The sequence below is a fragment of the Eschrichtius robustus genome, chromosome 6 (assembly GCF_028021215.1).
Source record: "Eschrichtius robustus isolate mEscRob2 chromosome 6, mEscRob2.pri, whole genome shotgun sequence".
Taxonomy (NCBI): domain Eukaryota; kingdom Metazoa; phylum Chordata; class Mammalia; order Artiodactyla; family Eschrichtiidae; genus Eschrichtius; species Eschrichtius robustus.
Genome location: NC_090829.1, coordinates 87,917,060 through 87,932,213, shown reverse-complemented (window position 1 = coordinate 87,932,213; position 15,154 = coordinate 87,917,060). Strand labels below are relative to the sequence as shown.

Sequence of the window (15,154 nt, the reverse complement as noted above, 5' to 3'; positions counted from 1 at the left end):
GCATTGTTACTGGGTTCTTAGCGTTAGAGTATGAATTCTCCTGGAACACTTGGCTTAGAGCTAGCTGGTAAGTAGCTTCAAGCTTGGATTCTGGATAGTGGCAGACCCTGGTGCTTAGAAATGGATTTTCTGTAGTGCAAAGCCAGAGGGAGGCGCCCTGGCCTCCAGCTAAGTGCATCCTGGAGGATAGTGTTCTCTCATTCTGGTCTTTATACTTGATTCAACCTGAAGTTTCATTGAGGGTCTGCGATGTGCTCGACAGCATGCCCGGTGGCAGGGCCACAAGGTCTGTGCCCTCAGTGGGACCTCACAGTCCAAGCAGAGGAAGCAGTTGAATAGTTATAAACAGTGTGATATGTTCCATCACTGAGATACGTACAGTGTGTTTTGTATAACCACGGAGCTGGGGATGGAGGCGCGCAGGGCCTCCTGGAGGAGGTGACACTCAGGAAGAATCTTGAAATATGAAGTAGGGGTGTTCCAGATTAGAGAGCAGGGAACACTAGAGGATGTGCCCAGCAGTGTGCTATGGCCCCTGCATACTGTGTAGCGGACTTGCAGAGGTGAGGCTGAACAGGAGGGGACGGGTCAGGTCATGAAGGTTTCTGTGTTCTTTGGCGAGGCCCTGAAAGATTTTAATCTGCAGGCTGACATGGTCAGCTTCTGATTTTAGTTGTTCTGTGTGATGGTGGAAAAATACTGGAAGTAGAGCGCTTAGTTAGAAGGTGTTGCAATAATTTGGGTGACAAATGAGAGAGCCTTGAACTAGGACAATGTCAGGGGGAGTAATTAAGGTTCAAGTGAGATTTCAGAGGTCTTCTCCCTCAGTAGGACTTCATGGCTGGTTGGATGTGGGTCTGAGGGAGAGCATGGCTCCAGGCTCCTGGTTGGGTGGCCATGTGGGTGGACGGTGACATCATTCACGGAGCAGGAAATGCACGAGAATGAGCCTCTGTGCAATAGGGGGTCTCTGCAGCCAGACCCCGAGGGTTGGTGGGCAGTCCTGGTCACCTTGTCAAAGACAGGGTGGTTCACAGCCAGACCCAGAAAAGTTTTTGATAAGAAAACCTAAGCAAGACTAGCCTGCCATCCGTTACCCTCTTCCCTGCAGTTGATAGTTTGAATGGAGCGAGCCCTCTTTATTTGGCTTCCATCTGATTCCATCTAGGTCGCCCCGGAGTCAGTTTCTGGGCAGCCAGGTGCATACCGTTTGATTGCCCCTTTGATCACAGGAGTTTGTACCTTGCGAGGATTATTCCAGGTTTCTCTTCCTCCTTCTTTTCCTTGTTTATGTCTTATCTGCAGTTCCCTTTTCCTCCCTTCCTGCCACCTGCTTCCAGAGCAAGTTGCTGAGTGAATAGCCTGTTGCTACTTTCCTCTTGGTTGCCTTTTTTTCTTTTTTAAATTGTTTGGCCACGCTGCGTGGCATGCGGGATCCTAGTTCCCCTACCGGGGATCGAACCCGCACCCCCTGCAGTGGAAGCTCGGAGTCTTAACCACTGGACCACTAGGGAAGTCCCTTGGGTGCTGTTTTGATTGAGGGGTTTTGCACTGACCGAGCAGACACCAAGTGAGTCAGCGTCCACATGTGTCACCTGTTACAGACTGGACACTCTATGTGGAAGGGAACTGGATATTAATCACTCACTTTAAAGCCGTATCTCTTTTGCACAGAAGCAGGCGTGAGCAGATTCTACAGGTGTTTTTAACTCATCACTGTGTAGTGGCTGAGGAACAGGGGCTGGCAGATCTCTGGGGCAAGTTCACAGGCCTCTTTGAGCTTGTTCCTGCTCTGATAAACGGAAATCACCGCACTTTCCCTGTATACCCACAGGTGCATATGAGGTGCGTATAAAGAACTTTGTAAAACATTTTTAAAAAGAATTCTCTGATTTGCAGGTGATAAACGTAAGGTGCAGTGAGCTGAAATGACTCCTGCCACTGGCTTCCCAATCAAATACGTTCAGGAACAAAAATGAGGAACTTAGAGATATTACTATCTAATTATCAGGTCAAGAACCCCTTTCTCCCACTTAGGCCAGTTTCCAGAAGTTTCTGGACATGGAAGGTAAATGGGAGTGGATATTGAAACACTGTGCCCTCTCTTTTGCTTTACCGTCTTACTTTTCTAAGCACAGTTTTCCTGGCCCCTCTCATATCTCACTGCCAGTTTCCTTCTCTTAGGGTTGGGGCCGATACTCTGCTTAAGCCAGCCCGTTAGCTCTGTGGTGTCATAGCTCAACCCACGTGCTTGTTGCAGGATTAGCGTTGGCCACTCTGATGATGCAGGGAAGGCGTCCCTCTTCCTCTGGAAGCTGTTTTCTTTGGTTTTTTTTTAACATTATCACTTTTTAAAAAGTTGAGGTATAGTTGATATACAGTATTATAAGTTTCAGGTGTACAACGTAGTGATTCACAGTTTTTAAGGTTACACTCCAATTATAGTTATTATAAAATATTGGCTGTATTCCCTGTGCTGTACAATATATCCTTTTAGTTTATTTATTTTATACGCAGTAGTTTGTACCTCTTAATCCTCTACCCCCGTCTTGCCTCTCCCCGCTTCCTTCTCCCCACTGGTAACCACTAGTTTGTTCTCTGTATCTGTGAGTCTGTTTCTTTTTTGTTATATTCACTAGTTTGTTTTATTTTTTACATTCCACATATAATTGTTATCTTACAGTATTTGTCTTTCTCTGTCTGACTTATTTCACTTAGCATAATACCCTCGAAGTCCATCCGTGTTGCTGCAGATGGCAAAATTTCATTCTTTTTTATGGCTGAGTAATATTCCATTGTCTGTATATACCACATCTTCTTGATCCATTCATCTGTTGATGGACTCTTAGGTTGCTTCCATATCTTGGCTATTGTAAATAATTGGAAGCTGGTTTTTGATGAGCCACTGTGCCTGACTCTGGTGATCATCAGCTCACTGGGCTCTGAGCTCAGTTGGTACCCAGCCTCATAGGCATAGTGTGAGAGACACCAGAGCAAGGGGTGAGGAGCCCCTCTTTTCACTTTTTTGGTCCCAAAGTGGGTAGTGTGGTTAACAGCTCCTAAATATGTAAATATGTCCTAATTATAGCAGGGGACCATGCCACCAAAAAGAATGTTAGAGTGGACACTGAAAGTGATCTAGTAGTATACCACTCCATCTCTTAACATAAAATTTTAACTTAAAATTTTTTCTGAGTACCTACTACGTGCAAAACACAGTGATTAGGGCCCTAAGGATTAATAAAGGAAGGATGAGAGGGAGGGAAAAAAGAAGGAAGGACAAACATAATTCCTGACATAAGAAGCTCAATCTAAAAGGAAGAGAGTGGCCTTATTGTTGTTATTATTTTCAGCTCTTGAAAAATAATCCCGTCTATGGCATCCTCATCTTCTTCCCTATCCTTCTGAGCAGCCCTGGGAGAGCCACTTTCCAACCTCCCGGGTCTTCTAAATGACTGTCGGCCTGTTGGCAATATTCTTTTCTCTTGGGGCTCAAAAACTATAAGATGACCCAGTCGTTTTCCCCCAAAGTTCTTAACACTTTATGCTACTTTCCTCCTTGATATTCAGAAGGAGACACTTTCCTCCTTGCTTCATCTCCACTGGGTGGTGTGATAAAACATGAGGAAGCTGGCCTTACTGTCTGTAACATCTAGGATTGAATCCCTTTACTAGCAGAGTGGCCTGGGCCATGTTTTGTAACCTCCCCGAATGCCTGGAATTTTTTTCTTTTTTGATCAGTGAGAAAGAGAGAGATAGCAGAGATAGCAATGCCTCTTGTGTCAGATTCTTATGCAGATCATAGCAATAGTGACAGGATTAGAGGAGGTGCTCTAATCCCCTCTGCTCTACCTTGGAGAGAATGAATTGTCACCAGTGAGTTAAGTGGGAGCGAAATATGGATGCAGCCTCCATGAGATTCCGCTTGGAATGGGTGGGAGACAGGTGGGCAAGTTTTCCTCGGGGGTAGTTCTGCTGTTTGCTGCTGGATAAAACAGTGAGGCACCGAGCCGTGATGGGTGCCACGGGGCGTGTCAGGCCCAGCATGGGGGAAACCGTGGGTGTGGAATTTCTAGAACAACGTCAGGGCTGAGGCTTCAGGCCGGCAGGAGTGGGCCTGGCCGGGCTCTCAGAGGCCTGGCCGTGGGCTTGCTTCCAGCCTCAGAGCTGGGTGCATGCTGGGGGGTGTACCCAGATCCCAGCACTGTCCTCCTGCCTGCTAAGAACAAGGCATTTAACTTTCAAAGTAAATTTTAAAGAGATGCAATGTAAATACATTCAGCCACAAGTTCTCGGGTACTATAGGTGAGAATTCACATCTCTGAAACATGATGAAAAGACTAATCAAAGACTGGGAGAAGATATTTATGACACAAACCCAACAGCTAGTGTCCAGAATGTAACACTAATCAGTTTGGATAAGAAAAGACAACCCAAGAGAAAGACAGGGCCCTAATAGGCAATTCAAAGGTGAGAAATCCCACAGAGTTAATAAACACACAAAAAGATACTCAACCTCACTAGAAAGCGAGACATTGCCAATGAAAACGATGTAAAACACGATGTTGTACTCATCAGATTGGCAAAAATAGAAAAATCTGGTAACATTAAATGCTGGCAAGGCTGTGGGAAATAGAGCATTTATACATTGCTGGGAGGGGAGTGAAATGGAGAGCAATTCAGAAAGACTTAGTTAAGGTGGAGATGTGCTAACTCTTGGACCCAAGTCCATCTCTTGGTATACGGCCCAGGGAAACTCTTACCTGTATAAGAAGAGAGGCTCAGAGAGGTTCAAGCATGATCACCTCACCATAGTTTGTAGCAGGAGAAAATCGGAAACAAAGCCCATGGCCACCAGGAGGGGAAGGGATGAGGTGGAGAAGTCATTTCATGGAATCTCTGCAGAGTTAGGAGTCGGATTGAATGACCTCCATCTAGATGTACCATTATGGGTAAACCTCAAGTGTGATTTTGAGTGAAAAAAAGCAAGTCAGAGAAGATTATGTAGAATATGGTATGTTTTATTTGAATAAAAATGTGCATTAAATTTATGTATAGTTGTGATTACACAGGGGAGTGTTAGATTTATAAAAACATGCATGGAAAGGATACATGCCGGCTTCAGGACACTGGTTAGTAGTGGGGAGGGAGGAGGAAAAACAGAATAGTGTGTAGGAGTAGCTTTAGCTGTGTTGGGTTTCTTCACGTAAAGGGCTCAACTAAATATGGTAAAATGTGAAGGCATGAAACCTGGGTAGTTGGGAACACAGATGTCATTATTTTTTATGGTTGCAACACTTCATGGATAAAAAGAGCTCCGTATCTTTGCCATTGTTCCCCCACTTGGTCCCATTATCCAGAAACAGCGTGGCTCTTTCTCCTTGGAGTGAAGCCCTGGAGAAAGGAGAGAAGAGGCCCTTGTTCGGTGATGTACGGGGCCCTGAGCGGCCTGGTTTGCTGTCTTCCTAGCCCCGCAGGGGTTCCGTCCTGCCCATGGCGCTTCAGGTCTGTGTGGGCCCAGGCTGCCAACCAGTAAGGCCACAGGTCTCAGCGCAACATATGAGATGTTGAAAATCCCAGCCTGGTCACTTGGTCCTTACAAGTGAGATCCCTTGAAATGAATGGTAACTTGAATTTTGGTTGGTGAGGGGCCCACCCCTTCCTGTTTCTTCATCCAGAGCCTCTAGGTAAGTTAATTCCTCCCTAGAGTTGGATCTCCTTTGCTTAGGAGTAGTTTTGCTTCATCAGGTGATATGCAGTACGATCTGGCAGTAATGTGTGTGGTTGTTAATTTGGCCCTGTTTGTTTTAGCTCACAGATGTGTACAGTTCATCACCAGCTCTGAGTCGTTACTTTACTTCAGTTGAAATCATAGACTTCAGGTAAGAACGTGGAGCATTACGTGCTGGTGTCTCTCTGGAAATCGACACTCATCGCTAGTTACCAAAAAGGACTGCCCTAATCCCAAAGCACAGAGGGGACCAACGGAAGACAGAACCATAGTGTCAGTACTGGGAGGGTCTTTGGAGGCCAACTAGCTCAATGCCCTTATTTTACGAAGGAAAAAAATGAAACCCAGATAAATTATATGACTCAACACAGTAACAGGGAATAGAGGAAAAGCCCAGACAAACCATTTCTGTTTCCCAGCAGATGCTCGAATAAGCTAAGAGTAGAAATAGAAATAGATCTCAGATAATGATGTGATTATGTACTGGCTTTTGCTTTTGAGGAACACAAGTCATATACAAGTTCATGCTCCTTGTATAATATTAAAAAATAAAGATACATGCTACCGGAAAAGTACACATCCTGCCTTCCCCTGCCCCACTACCCCTGGACACTTCATGTGCCAGTCAATTCCGCAGTGAATTCCAATCCCTTCTACAAAATGAACAACAATCACTGGTCTGTGTGATTTCTTCTGTGCATGTATTTACCATATATACTTTGTGTATTATACATGTGTAACATATACGCACGCATACATATTGTTTCCTTTTTAGTTTCCTCCTAATATGTAATGTTTTTATATATGTCTATAGACACTTAGGTAAAAGTGTGTATGTATGTAGAAGGGTCATTTGATTATCCTTTTATATTGTTAGGACAAGATTTACAAGGCAAAGCTTTATTACCTGCTGTGCCTGAGATATCCCTGGAATGTGACCATCAAAGGCAATTTTACATTGAGGTTCCTCCTCTCAAACCATAAGTTTCCCAAACCTGGGAGGGGAAGCACATGAAGCAGTGGTGCACAGTGGGGTAAGACCAAAGGGATCTGGAGTCTGAAAACACAGTGGCAGGTTGCCTTGTCAACAACACTATTCCTCCTTCTTTATGGACCCCCAGTGTGCATGCTACCTTATGGTGACACTTTTGACCTAGCCTATTTTATTCATAAATTACTGGTATTAAAACGCCAATAGAAAAGGGAGAAATGCATAATCAGACCCAACTTTCCTCTGTGCGCTTGCCCAAACTTACAATTCAAAGACAGAGGTGAGAGAGGAAGGATATTCAGAGCGTAAAGAGTCTTACCAAGAATCCAGCCCATATTACGGGGTCTAGAGGAGATGGGATTGCATAACGGGTTGGGGTATAAACACTGAGAAAAACCCATCAGAAAACTGAGTAAAACAAAATCTGAAGAGTAACGTGAGAGAATCTATTTATGAAAGTTATTTGAAAGAAAAACCCAAGGGTTTTAGGATTTTTGGATAAAGAAGTTCTGCTGGGAAACATTTTTGTTTCATTTTTTAAAGTCCAGACAGAGTTTCAACAGTGTGGAACTGAGAAACAAACGCATTGCCTCCAAAGCCTGCTGCCGCATGTGGGCAGGAAGGAAGCAGCTGAATCCCTGGCAGACGGGCTTGTATCCATGGTGGATCCCATCTCAGTCCTGGACCCACCAGCAGGAACCTGGGAAAATGTCCTTTGGTTCATCAGCTTCTGGGCCCACTGCAGTGGTGGGCAGCTGAGGCAAAGCCCACAAGGTTCTCTGCTTCCCTGAAAAATCCCTCCTCTCCCCTCAAAATTCAGCCTTATGTCAGTTCCTCCAGTGACCTGACTTGGACGGACTAGGAGGGGCTGGCCAGGCCAGGTTAGGCAGCACGACCCTCTTCTTCCGCTTCTGGCCTGGTCTTCTGCAAGTCAGCCTCTGCTCCTTTCTGCTAGCAAACCCCAGTCCTTGCCTGTGGGTGTGCAGGGTGGCTGCGTGTCAAGATGTTGACCATCATTAGCTATAATTAGAGGGTGAAGCACTGGGAACAAGCAGTGGCACCTGCAAACCAGAGTAGCTGGCTTAGAGTTTGAAAGCACATTTTCACCTGTCTGTAGAGGCATCCTTGAAACTGTGAATTTCTCTAGAGTCCCGAGTGTACGTTATTTGTATGAAACTCAGGGTTTGGCACATCTCTTGGCTGTAGTGGAGTTTATAACCTCAACTGTCAGCGCATCAGTCTAAGAGTATTGGCCTATGTGACCTCTGGCCACAAGAGGGAGCTCTTTGCCAGTCGTTGGCAGGGACAGTGTCCTGATTCACTCCTGGGACTGGCTTGTCTGCAAAACTTGCCCTTATGTAAAATAGATAGCTAGTGGGAAGCAGCCGCATAGCACAGGGAGATCAGCTCAGTGCTTTGTGACCACCTAGAGGGGTGGGATAGGGAGGGTGGGAGGGAGGGAGACTCAAGAGGGAAGAGATAGGGGGATATATGTATATGTATAACTGATTCACTTTGTTATAAAGCAGAAACTAACACACCATTGTAAAGCAATTATACTCCAATAAAGATGTTAATAAAAAAATTTTTTTAAATAATAAAAACAAACAAACAAACAAAAGATGTTAAAACAAAAAACAAAAACAAACTTGCCCTTGGGTGAGGGTCTCAGATGTGGCCACTCTTAAATATTTTATTGCTGGCTCTTAATCTGGACCTTTTTAAAAAATCTAGGCCTTCTTGAACCAAAGGATATCTGTTGAGAAATCTAAATGTTAAGGTAGCATTTAACAAGCTGTATAGACTGTTGATTAGCTGAGGATAGCCTCATGATTATTTTTATTTTAGAAATGGGAAAGTATGTTCTAAGAAGATGAAAACTCCCTTTCCTTAGGTCCCCTTACTGAGAGTTTGCAAAACCTTAGGAAGTGGAAATGGGACAGAAAAAGTTTCTCACTCTGGGGACAAACCAGGGAGGTATGATTTGCTGCTGATACCCAGGCCCATCTGTGAGAGTTTAGGAGTCTGCATCCAGCCGATGGCAGGGAGCTTTGGGCCCTACCTTGAACATTTTATAGGTTAAGTAATGAACTGGTTAAACTGAGTAGCTCTGACGCGCATTTGTTGGGGCAGGGAGAGGCTGTGGTGTGAGAACAGGAAAAAAGGGGTTCCCTGGTCTGCCTCAGGGGTAAAGGCTGGTGTTGGGCAGCTCTTGGAGCCTCGTTGACAATAGCTGAGTCAGTATCTCCCCTGCATGGCCTCTCCTGGCAGACGCCTAGGGGATGGGTTCTAGGTGGAAGGAGGAGGTTAGGATCACCTCAACTTTGTGTGATGGATGCATTGATGAGGGGCTTCTAGGGCAGTACACTCTTTGCTCTTTTGTCCTGGGAGGGAATGCAGAACTAAAAAGATGTTTTTCCTAAAATCAGTTTCCTGAGTTGCAGTGTGATTCTGTTGATATTTTTAACTGCCACTGTTTGGTTTGCCTTTCAGTGGTGAAAACGCCACAATAACCTACCACCTGCACTTTGGGTTTCCGTCAGAAGACCACAACTTTATGAAGTACGTGATGAGTGAGGAGTTGGTGCTGGGCGTTTTGCAGCAGGATTTCCATGATCAGAACGTGTCCGGTTGTGAGACTCTGGGGCTTGATCCAGCGTCCCTCCGGTTCTCTGGTAAGTCGAGCACATCAGAAGGCAGAGCTGTGATGATAAACAAGTGAACCAGACAGGGCAGATGGCTCGATTTGTTTTCTAAGCAGGTGATGTTCCACGCTCCACGGAGGTCACCCAATCCCGGCCGTCCGTGAGCAGACAGAGCAACTGGAAAAAATGTTACGGAAACAGCTAAACCATAAACATGAGGGTTGCTACGTGTTCCCTTGCTGTGGTTCACCCACATTCTATGCCCCATATCCCACATCACAATATCATTAGAAACCTTCATGGAAACACTGTGGTCTCACAAGAGAAGCAAGTGCTGAAGAGTTTGAAGTAAACGATATAGTTAAGTTGTTGAAAGATGATCTCAGTATGGGGAATCTATCTCGTTTTCTATTGAAGGCCACTGAGTCCGTTAAGACAGGGGTCCCCAACCCCCCAGGCTGCCGACCGGTACCGGTCCGTGGCCTGTTAGGAGGTGGGCTGCGTAGTAGGAGGTGAGCGGCAGGCGAGTGAGCGAAGCTTCATCTGCCGCCCCCCCAGCGCTCCTCCAGCGCTCCCCCATCGCTCCCCATCACTCGCATTACCTCCTGAAACACCCCCCCCGACTCCCACCTCCACCCCCAGTCTGTGGAAAAGTCGTCTTCCATGAAGCCGGTCCCTGGTGCCAGAAAGTTGGGGACCGCTGCATTAAGATATTAATAGAGGAACATAAAAAGGCAAGTTCGTCTCTTTCCGTAGAAGATTGTAATACATTTACTCATCCACTTTTAAAACTAAGAAAAGGATGGGGAAATGGATATGTTTTTTAACAAGCATAGAAGATACGCGACTTGTCAGAATCTGAGAACGTTGTACAAAACCTGCCAGAAAGGAAGGTGGAAAGGTGAGATGACCGCCAGCCTTCGAGACCTCCGTCCCTCACGTCTGTCTGCACTGAGCTTTGGCCTTACTTCCCATTCTTCTTCTCATCTCCCACTTCTGATTCCTCACTTGGAGAGGTTTTAGCTCTTGTTTAATGCCAACAGTCTTGGATGGTTTTTCACCCACAACCCATCAGAAACACTCTGCACATCAGCAGCGGTAAATACTAGTTGAATGAATGAAAAAGGTGAACGAGAAGGAGGTGTGGTGAGTGGCAGGCGTGGGGCCAGCAGCCGAGGGTCAGGAGAGTGCAACAGATTACAAAGCACACACGTTACCACACGGTGTGAGAAGAGGCATTTATTGTGATGACACTTGATTCTTGGGAACGGAAAGTGGAAGTGGGCTGATCTTGGCCTGGGAAGGCAGAGAGTTTTATAAAGCAGTTCTTAAAGCTTTCTTTTTCCCAAATGAATAAAAGGAATGACGTTCAGAAGGCCAACTTTTAACTCACTGGGAAAGTCACATCAATGAATAGTCTCTTCCCTGAGCCTCTAAATAAATGAAGTGTGTCTCTGGGCCAGGCAGATAACATACTGTGTGGAGTGAAGAGGTTCTGCCCCCTGTACAGGAATTTTAGAAAGAAAGAAGGGGGTGAGGGAGAGGGAGAGAAGGAAGGAAGGAAGGACATTTCAGCCCACTCCTGTGTACGGCAGAGAGAGGGGAGGCCCACCCTGCCTGCTGCGTGGTGACTGACCTTGACTTTCTGAGCCTCCTCTAAAGCTGTGGTCACCAGCACTTTCTAAATGAAGGCCAGGGGGTGGGAGGAGGGTGAGACAAGGCTGAGGATGATTATGAGGCTGGCAGGTCCGCGTTCTGAGGGCAGGTGGCTCATGAGACCTGACACAAGACCTGGAACTGAACCTCAGACTCTGCCTCGGGGATGCAGGCCCGAGTGACGCTGTTTCTGCCCCTCAGGAGACGGTACTCTTTCTCTCAGGCATTTTTCCTGGGGGTGGGGGTTTCTGTGGCCCCCCGCCCACCTTGCAGAGCATGGGCGGTGTTTGATATTTTCAGGAGTATGAGTATCAGTCCCTTCTCAAGTAGAAGGGTAGACAGTGACCATTTGGGAAGTGAGGAAGGAAGAAGAGAGATGCAGAGAAGGCAGGGAGGCAGAGGGAGGGGCAGCTCAGAGCGAAGTCCAGAGGGAGGTAAGAGAGGGGTGTGAGGCCTCTGGGAGGGACCTGTGAGGCCCTGGGTACTGACGCCAGCAACTTGTGTTCCTCGGCGCGGTGGGCTTGGCGAGGTATTCCCCCGCTCCTGTGCGGAGCTGGGCAGGCGCTGTCCCACAAAGATGATATTCTGATTCTTCAAAGAGCAAAGTTTGTTTGTTTTTTTTAAAATATAAATCTGATTCTTTTTTTTTTTAATTAATTAATTTATTTATTTATTTTTGGCTGTGTTGGGTCTTCGTTTCTGTCAGAGGACTTTCTCTAGTTGCGGCGAGCGGGGGCCACTCTTCATCGCGGTGCGCGGGCCTCTCACTATCGCGGCCTCTCTTGTTGCGGAGCACAGGCTCCAGACGCGCAGGCTCAGTAGTTGTGGCTCACGGGCCTAGTTGCTCCGCGGCATGTGGGATCTTCCCAGACCAGGGCTCGAACCCGTGTCCCCTGCATTGGCAGACAGACTCTCAACCACTGGGCCACCAGGGAAGCCCTGTTTTTTTGTTTTTTTTTTAACGTTTTCCTCTTTTTAAAAAAATTTATTTTATTGATGTATAGTCGATTTACAATGTTGTGTTAATTTCTGCTGAACAGCAAAGTGATTCAGTTATACATATATATATACATTCTTTCTCATATTCTTTTCCATTATGGTTTATCACAAGGTATTGACTATAGTCCCCTGTGCTGTACAGTAGGGCCTTGTTTATCCATCTCGTATGTAATAGTTGCATCTGCTAATCCTGACCTTCCTGTCCGTCCCTCCACCACCCCCATCCCCCTTGGCAACCACAATTCTGTTCTACAAAGAGCAAAGGTTCTTAAAATTCTTTGGCTCATATGCCCCTTAGAGAATTGGGAGACAGCCTTGTAACTTCTCCTGGGGAAAAAATGCACACACTCTTCCCCCTGAATTTTACAATTTCAGGAATTCCAAGGATTCCCTGGAGCCGGGCTGCAGTTCCTTTGGGGTTCCTGTGTGTGTGCTGAAGAGTCAGAACCTTAAATTAGCTTGTAATTTGGATTCCTAAGGGATTTTGTGTGTATTTCTCATCCTCTAATTTGGAAATACGACAACTCTCTGGCCTAATTGCAGGCATATTGATGCCTTCTACAAATAAAAACTTCCCTTAATATTAACAGTCATAAGTGAATTTTTAAATTTATATATATATATATTTTAAAGCGTTTCTGATTTTTTTTTAAATTTTTATTTATTTATTTATTTATGTATGTATGTATGGCTGTGTTGGGTCTTCGTTTCTGTGCGAGGGCTTTCTCTAGTTGTGGCAAGTGGGGGCCACTCTTCATCGCGGTGTGCGGGCCTCTCACTATCGCGGCCTCTCTCGTTGCGGAGCACAGGCTCCAGACGCGCAGGCTCAGTAATTGTGGCTCACGGGCCTAGTTGCTCCGCGGCATGTGGGATCTTCCCAGACCAGGGCTCGAAGCCGTGTCCCCTGCATCGGCAGGCAGATTCTCAACCACTGTGCCACCAGGAAAGCCCTAAATTTGTATTTTCTTCCAACTTTATTGAGATATAATTAACCAATAGCACTGTGTTAGTTTGAGGGGTACAGCATAATGACTTGACACATGTATTAGGAAATGACTGCTGTGATAAGTGTAGTTAACAGCCATCATCATCACCTCGTATAGTTACAAAAGTTTCTTTTCCCTCCTTAGGAGAACTTTGTGGATCTACTCTCTTAGCAGCTTTCAAAGGTACCCTGCAGCAGTGTTAATGATAGTCACCATGCTGTACATTGCATCCCCAGGACTGATTTATCTTGTAATAATAGGAAGTTTGTGCCTTTTGACCACCTTCATCCAATTCCCCCTCCTCCACACCCCACCCCTGGCAACCACCAATCTGATCTCTTTTTCTCTGAGTTTGGTTTTTTAAGATTCCATATATAAGTGAGATCCTGCAGTATCTGTCTCTCTCTGTCTCACTTATTTCACTTGGCATAATGTCCTCAAGGTTAAGGGAATTTTTTTATTGGATCACTGCCCCCACCCCCCTTCTACCTCTGAGCTTCTTCACCTAGTGGAGGGAGGGGTCCAGGGACAAGGAGGGAAATCTGTTTTACAATGTAAAACAGCTGCATGAGTTATTTTGGACGTGGGGTAAGTTATTTTGTAGTGTTTTCTGACATGTGAGGGAGTTAACCAGTAGACTGAGTAAGGAACAAAAGCAAAAACTGATTAATGTGAGAGAGAAGAGGAAAAAGCTCTAGGCAATGAGAATAGTGAATCTCGTTTGCACAGATTTGGGGTAAACGGATGGGCTGGCTGCTGGCAGAGAGGCCAGTGTATGCATTCTGCCCTCGAAAGGACTGGCTGGGGTGTCGAGGGAAAACATTTAGGTTGTTTATAGATTCCCCAGGAAACACAGCGTTTATAGCCAAAGAGCACTGCTTCTCAGCCAAGACAACTTTGCCCGCTCCAAGGTATTTGGCAAAGTCCAGAGACATTTTAGTTGTCACCATTGGGAGTGTTTGTGGGAAACTAGCATCTAGTGGGAAGAGGCCAGAAAGATTTTTCTAAACCTCTTACAATGCACAGGACAGCTCCTGATGGCAAAGAATGATCCAGCCCCAAACATCAACTGCCAGAACCCTGCTGTGGTGCACGTGGGTCCCCTATGTCCTGTCCCGAGTCATTGTCTGGGTACCTCTGCTTTAGTCAGGCCAGCTGTGCACCATTTCCCTCATCAAAATGTCTCGCTGAATATTGTGCTGTATTAAAAATGAAAATTTAGAGGTATTTTTACGGTTAGATTATGAAAAAAAGACTGTTAAAATGTCCTCTGCATCCAAAAGCCCTCGTCAAAATGTTATTTATCATGAATTATACCAAAGCAAATAAGCAAACAATGTAATTTGCCTTTTGAAAGGAATTCAGAGTTGTGTGCATCTGCGTGCGTGCGTGCATGTGTGTGCGCATGTGTGCGCCTCTGCATTTGTGCCTCTGCATGTGTGTGTGCATGTGTGCTCATGTGTGCCTCTGCATGTGCGCGTGTGTGCATGTGTGTGTGCACGTGCATGCGTGTGTGTGTGTTGCCTGAAAAGTAAACCTCCTCTGTTAGGAATTTACAGATATTCCACTTTTACATTAGAGTTTATAATCAAACCCAATGAAATAAAATAAAAACATAAATGTTTAGAATAACCATGCTTTTTTAAAAATGGTGACTGTGTATTTTCTTTTCAGAATGAAGTGATCAAGGTCGATCTGTGTCTGAAAGCAGCACACCACTGAACTTTGGGATGAGGAGAATTCATTCCGTTTTACAGAAGAGATCCTGTGAATTAACATAGAAGGACTCACAGTGACTACAGGGCTGGAGACAGCCCTTTTTCTCCTGATTCTGCACAGTTAGAGTCTGGCACTACGTCCAGCAAAACAGCACCCAGGGCTGCCCCAGCTGGGTCCAGATGGGGCGGGGTGACCAGGCGGCGGGTGGACCTGCAGGGCCAGGTCGCTGCTGGTCTTGAAGCACTCTCTGCCTCCACCCACACGTGGACACGCTGTCTTCAGGGTAAGGGTGGCCTTTGAGGCAGGATCCCGCCAGCCTGAGCCCGTGGCGAGAACGGGGAGAGGCGAGGTGAGGGAGAGCTGAGCCAATCGCTCCCTGAAATCCTCCGTCCCACCCCGATGTCTGACGTACCTCCAAGCAAGGCTG

The 15,154-nt window shown here is 46.0% G+C and overlaps 1 protein-coding gene across 1 annotated transcript in view; it reads left to right on the top strand.

The window, feature by feature from the left end:
• The window catches only part of C6H3orf52 (chromosome 6 C3orf52 homolog), a 30,624-nt gene extending 15,766 nt beyond the window's left edge, over positions 1-14,858 (top strand). Inside the window, exons 4-6 of the mRNA XM_068545538.1 lie at positions 5,812-5,882; positions 9,216-9,397; positions 14,683-14,858. Of these exons, the coding sequence (XP_068401639.1) occupies positions 5,812-5,882; positions 9,216-9,397; positions 14,683-14,687 (258 nt within the window). The 3' untranslated portion in view covers positions 14,688-14,858. The remainder of the gene's footprint in view (positions 1-5,811; positions 5,883-9,215; positions 9,398-14,682) is intronic.
• The last annotated feature ends 296 nt before the right edge of the window (positions 14,859-15,154 follow it).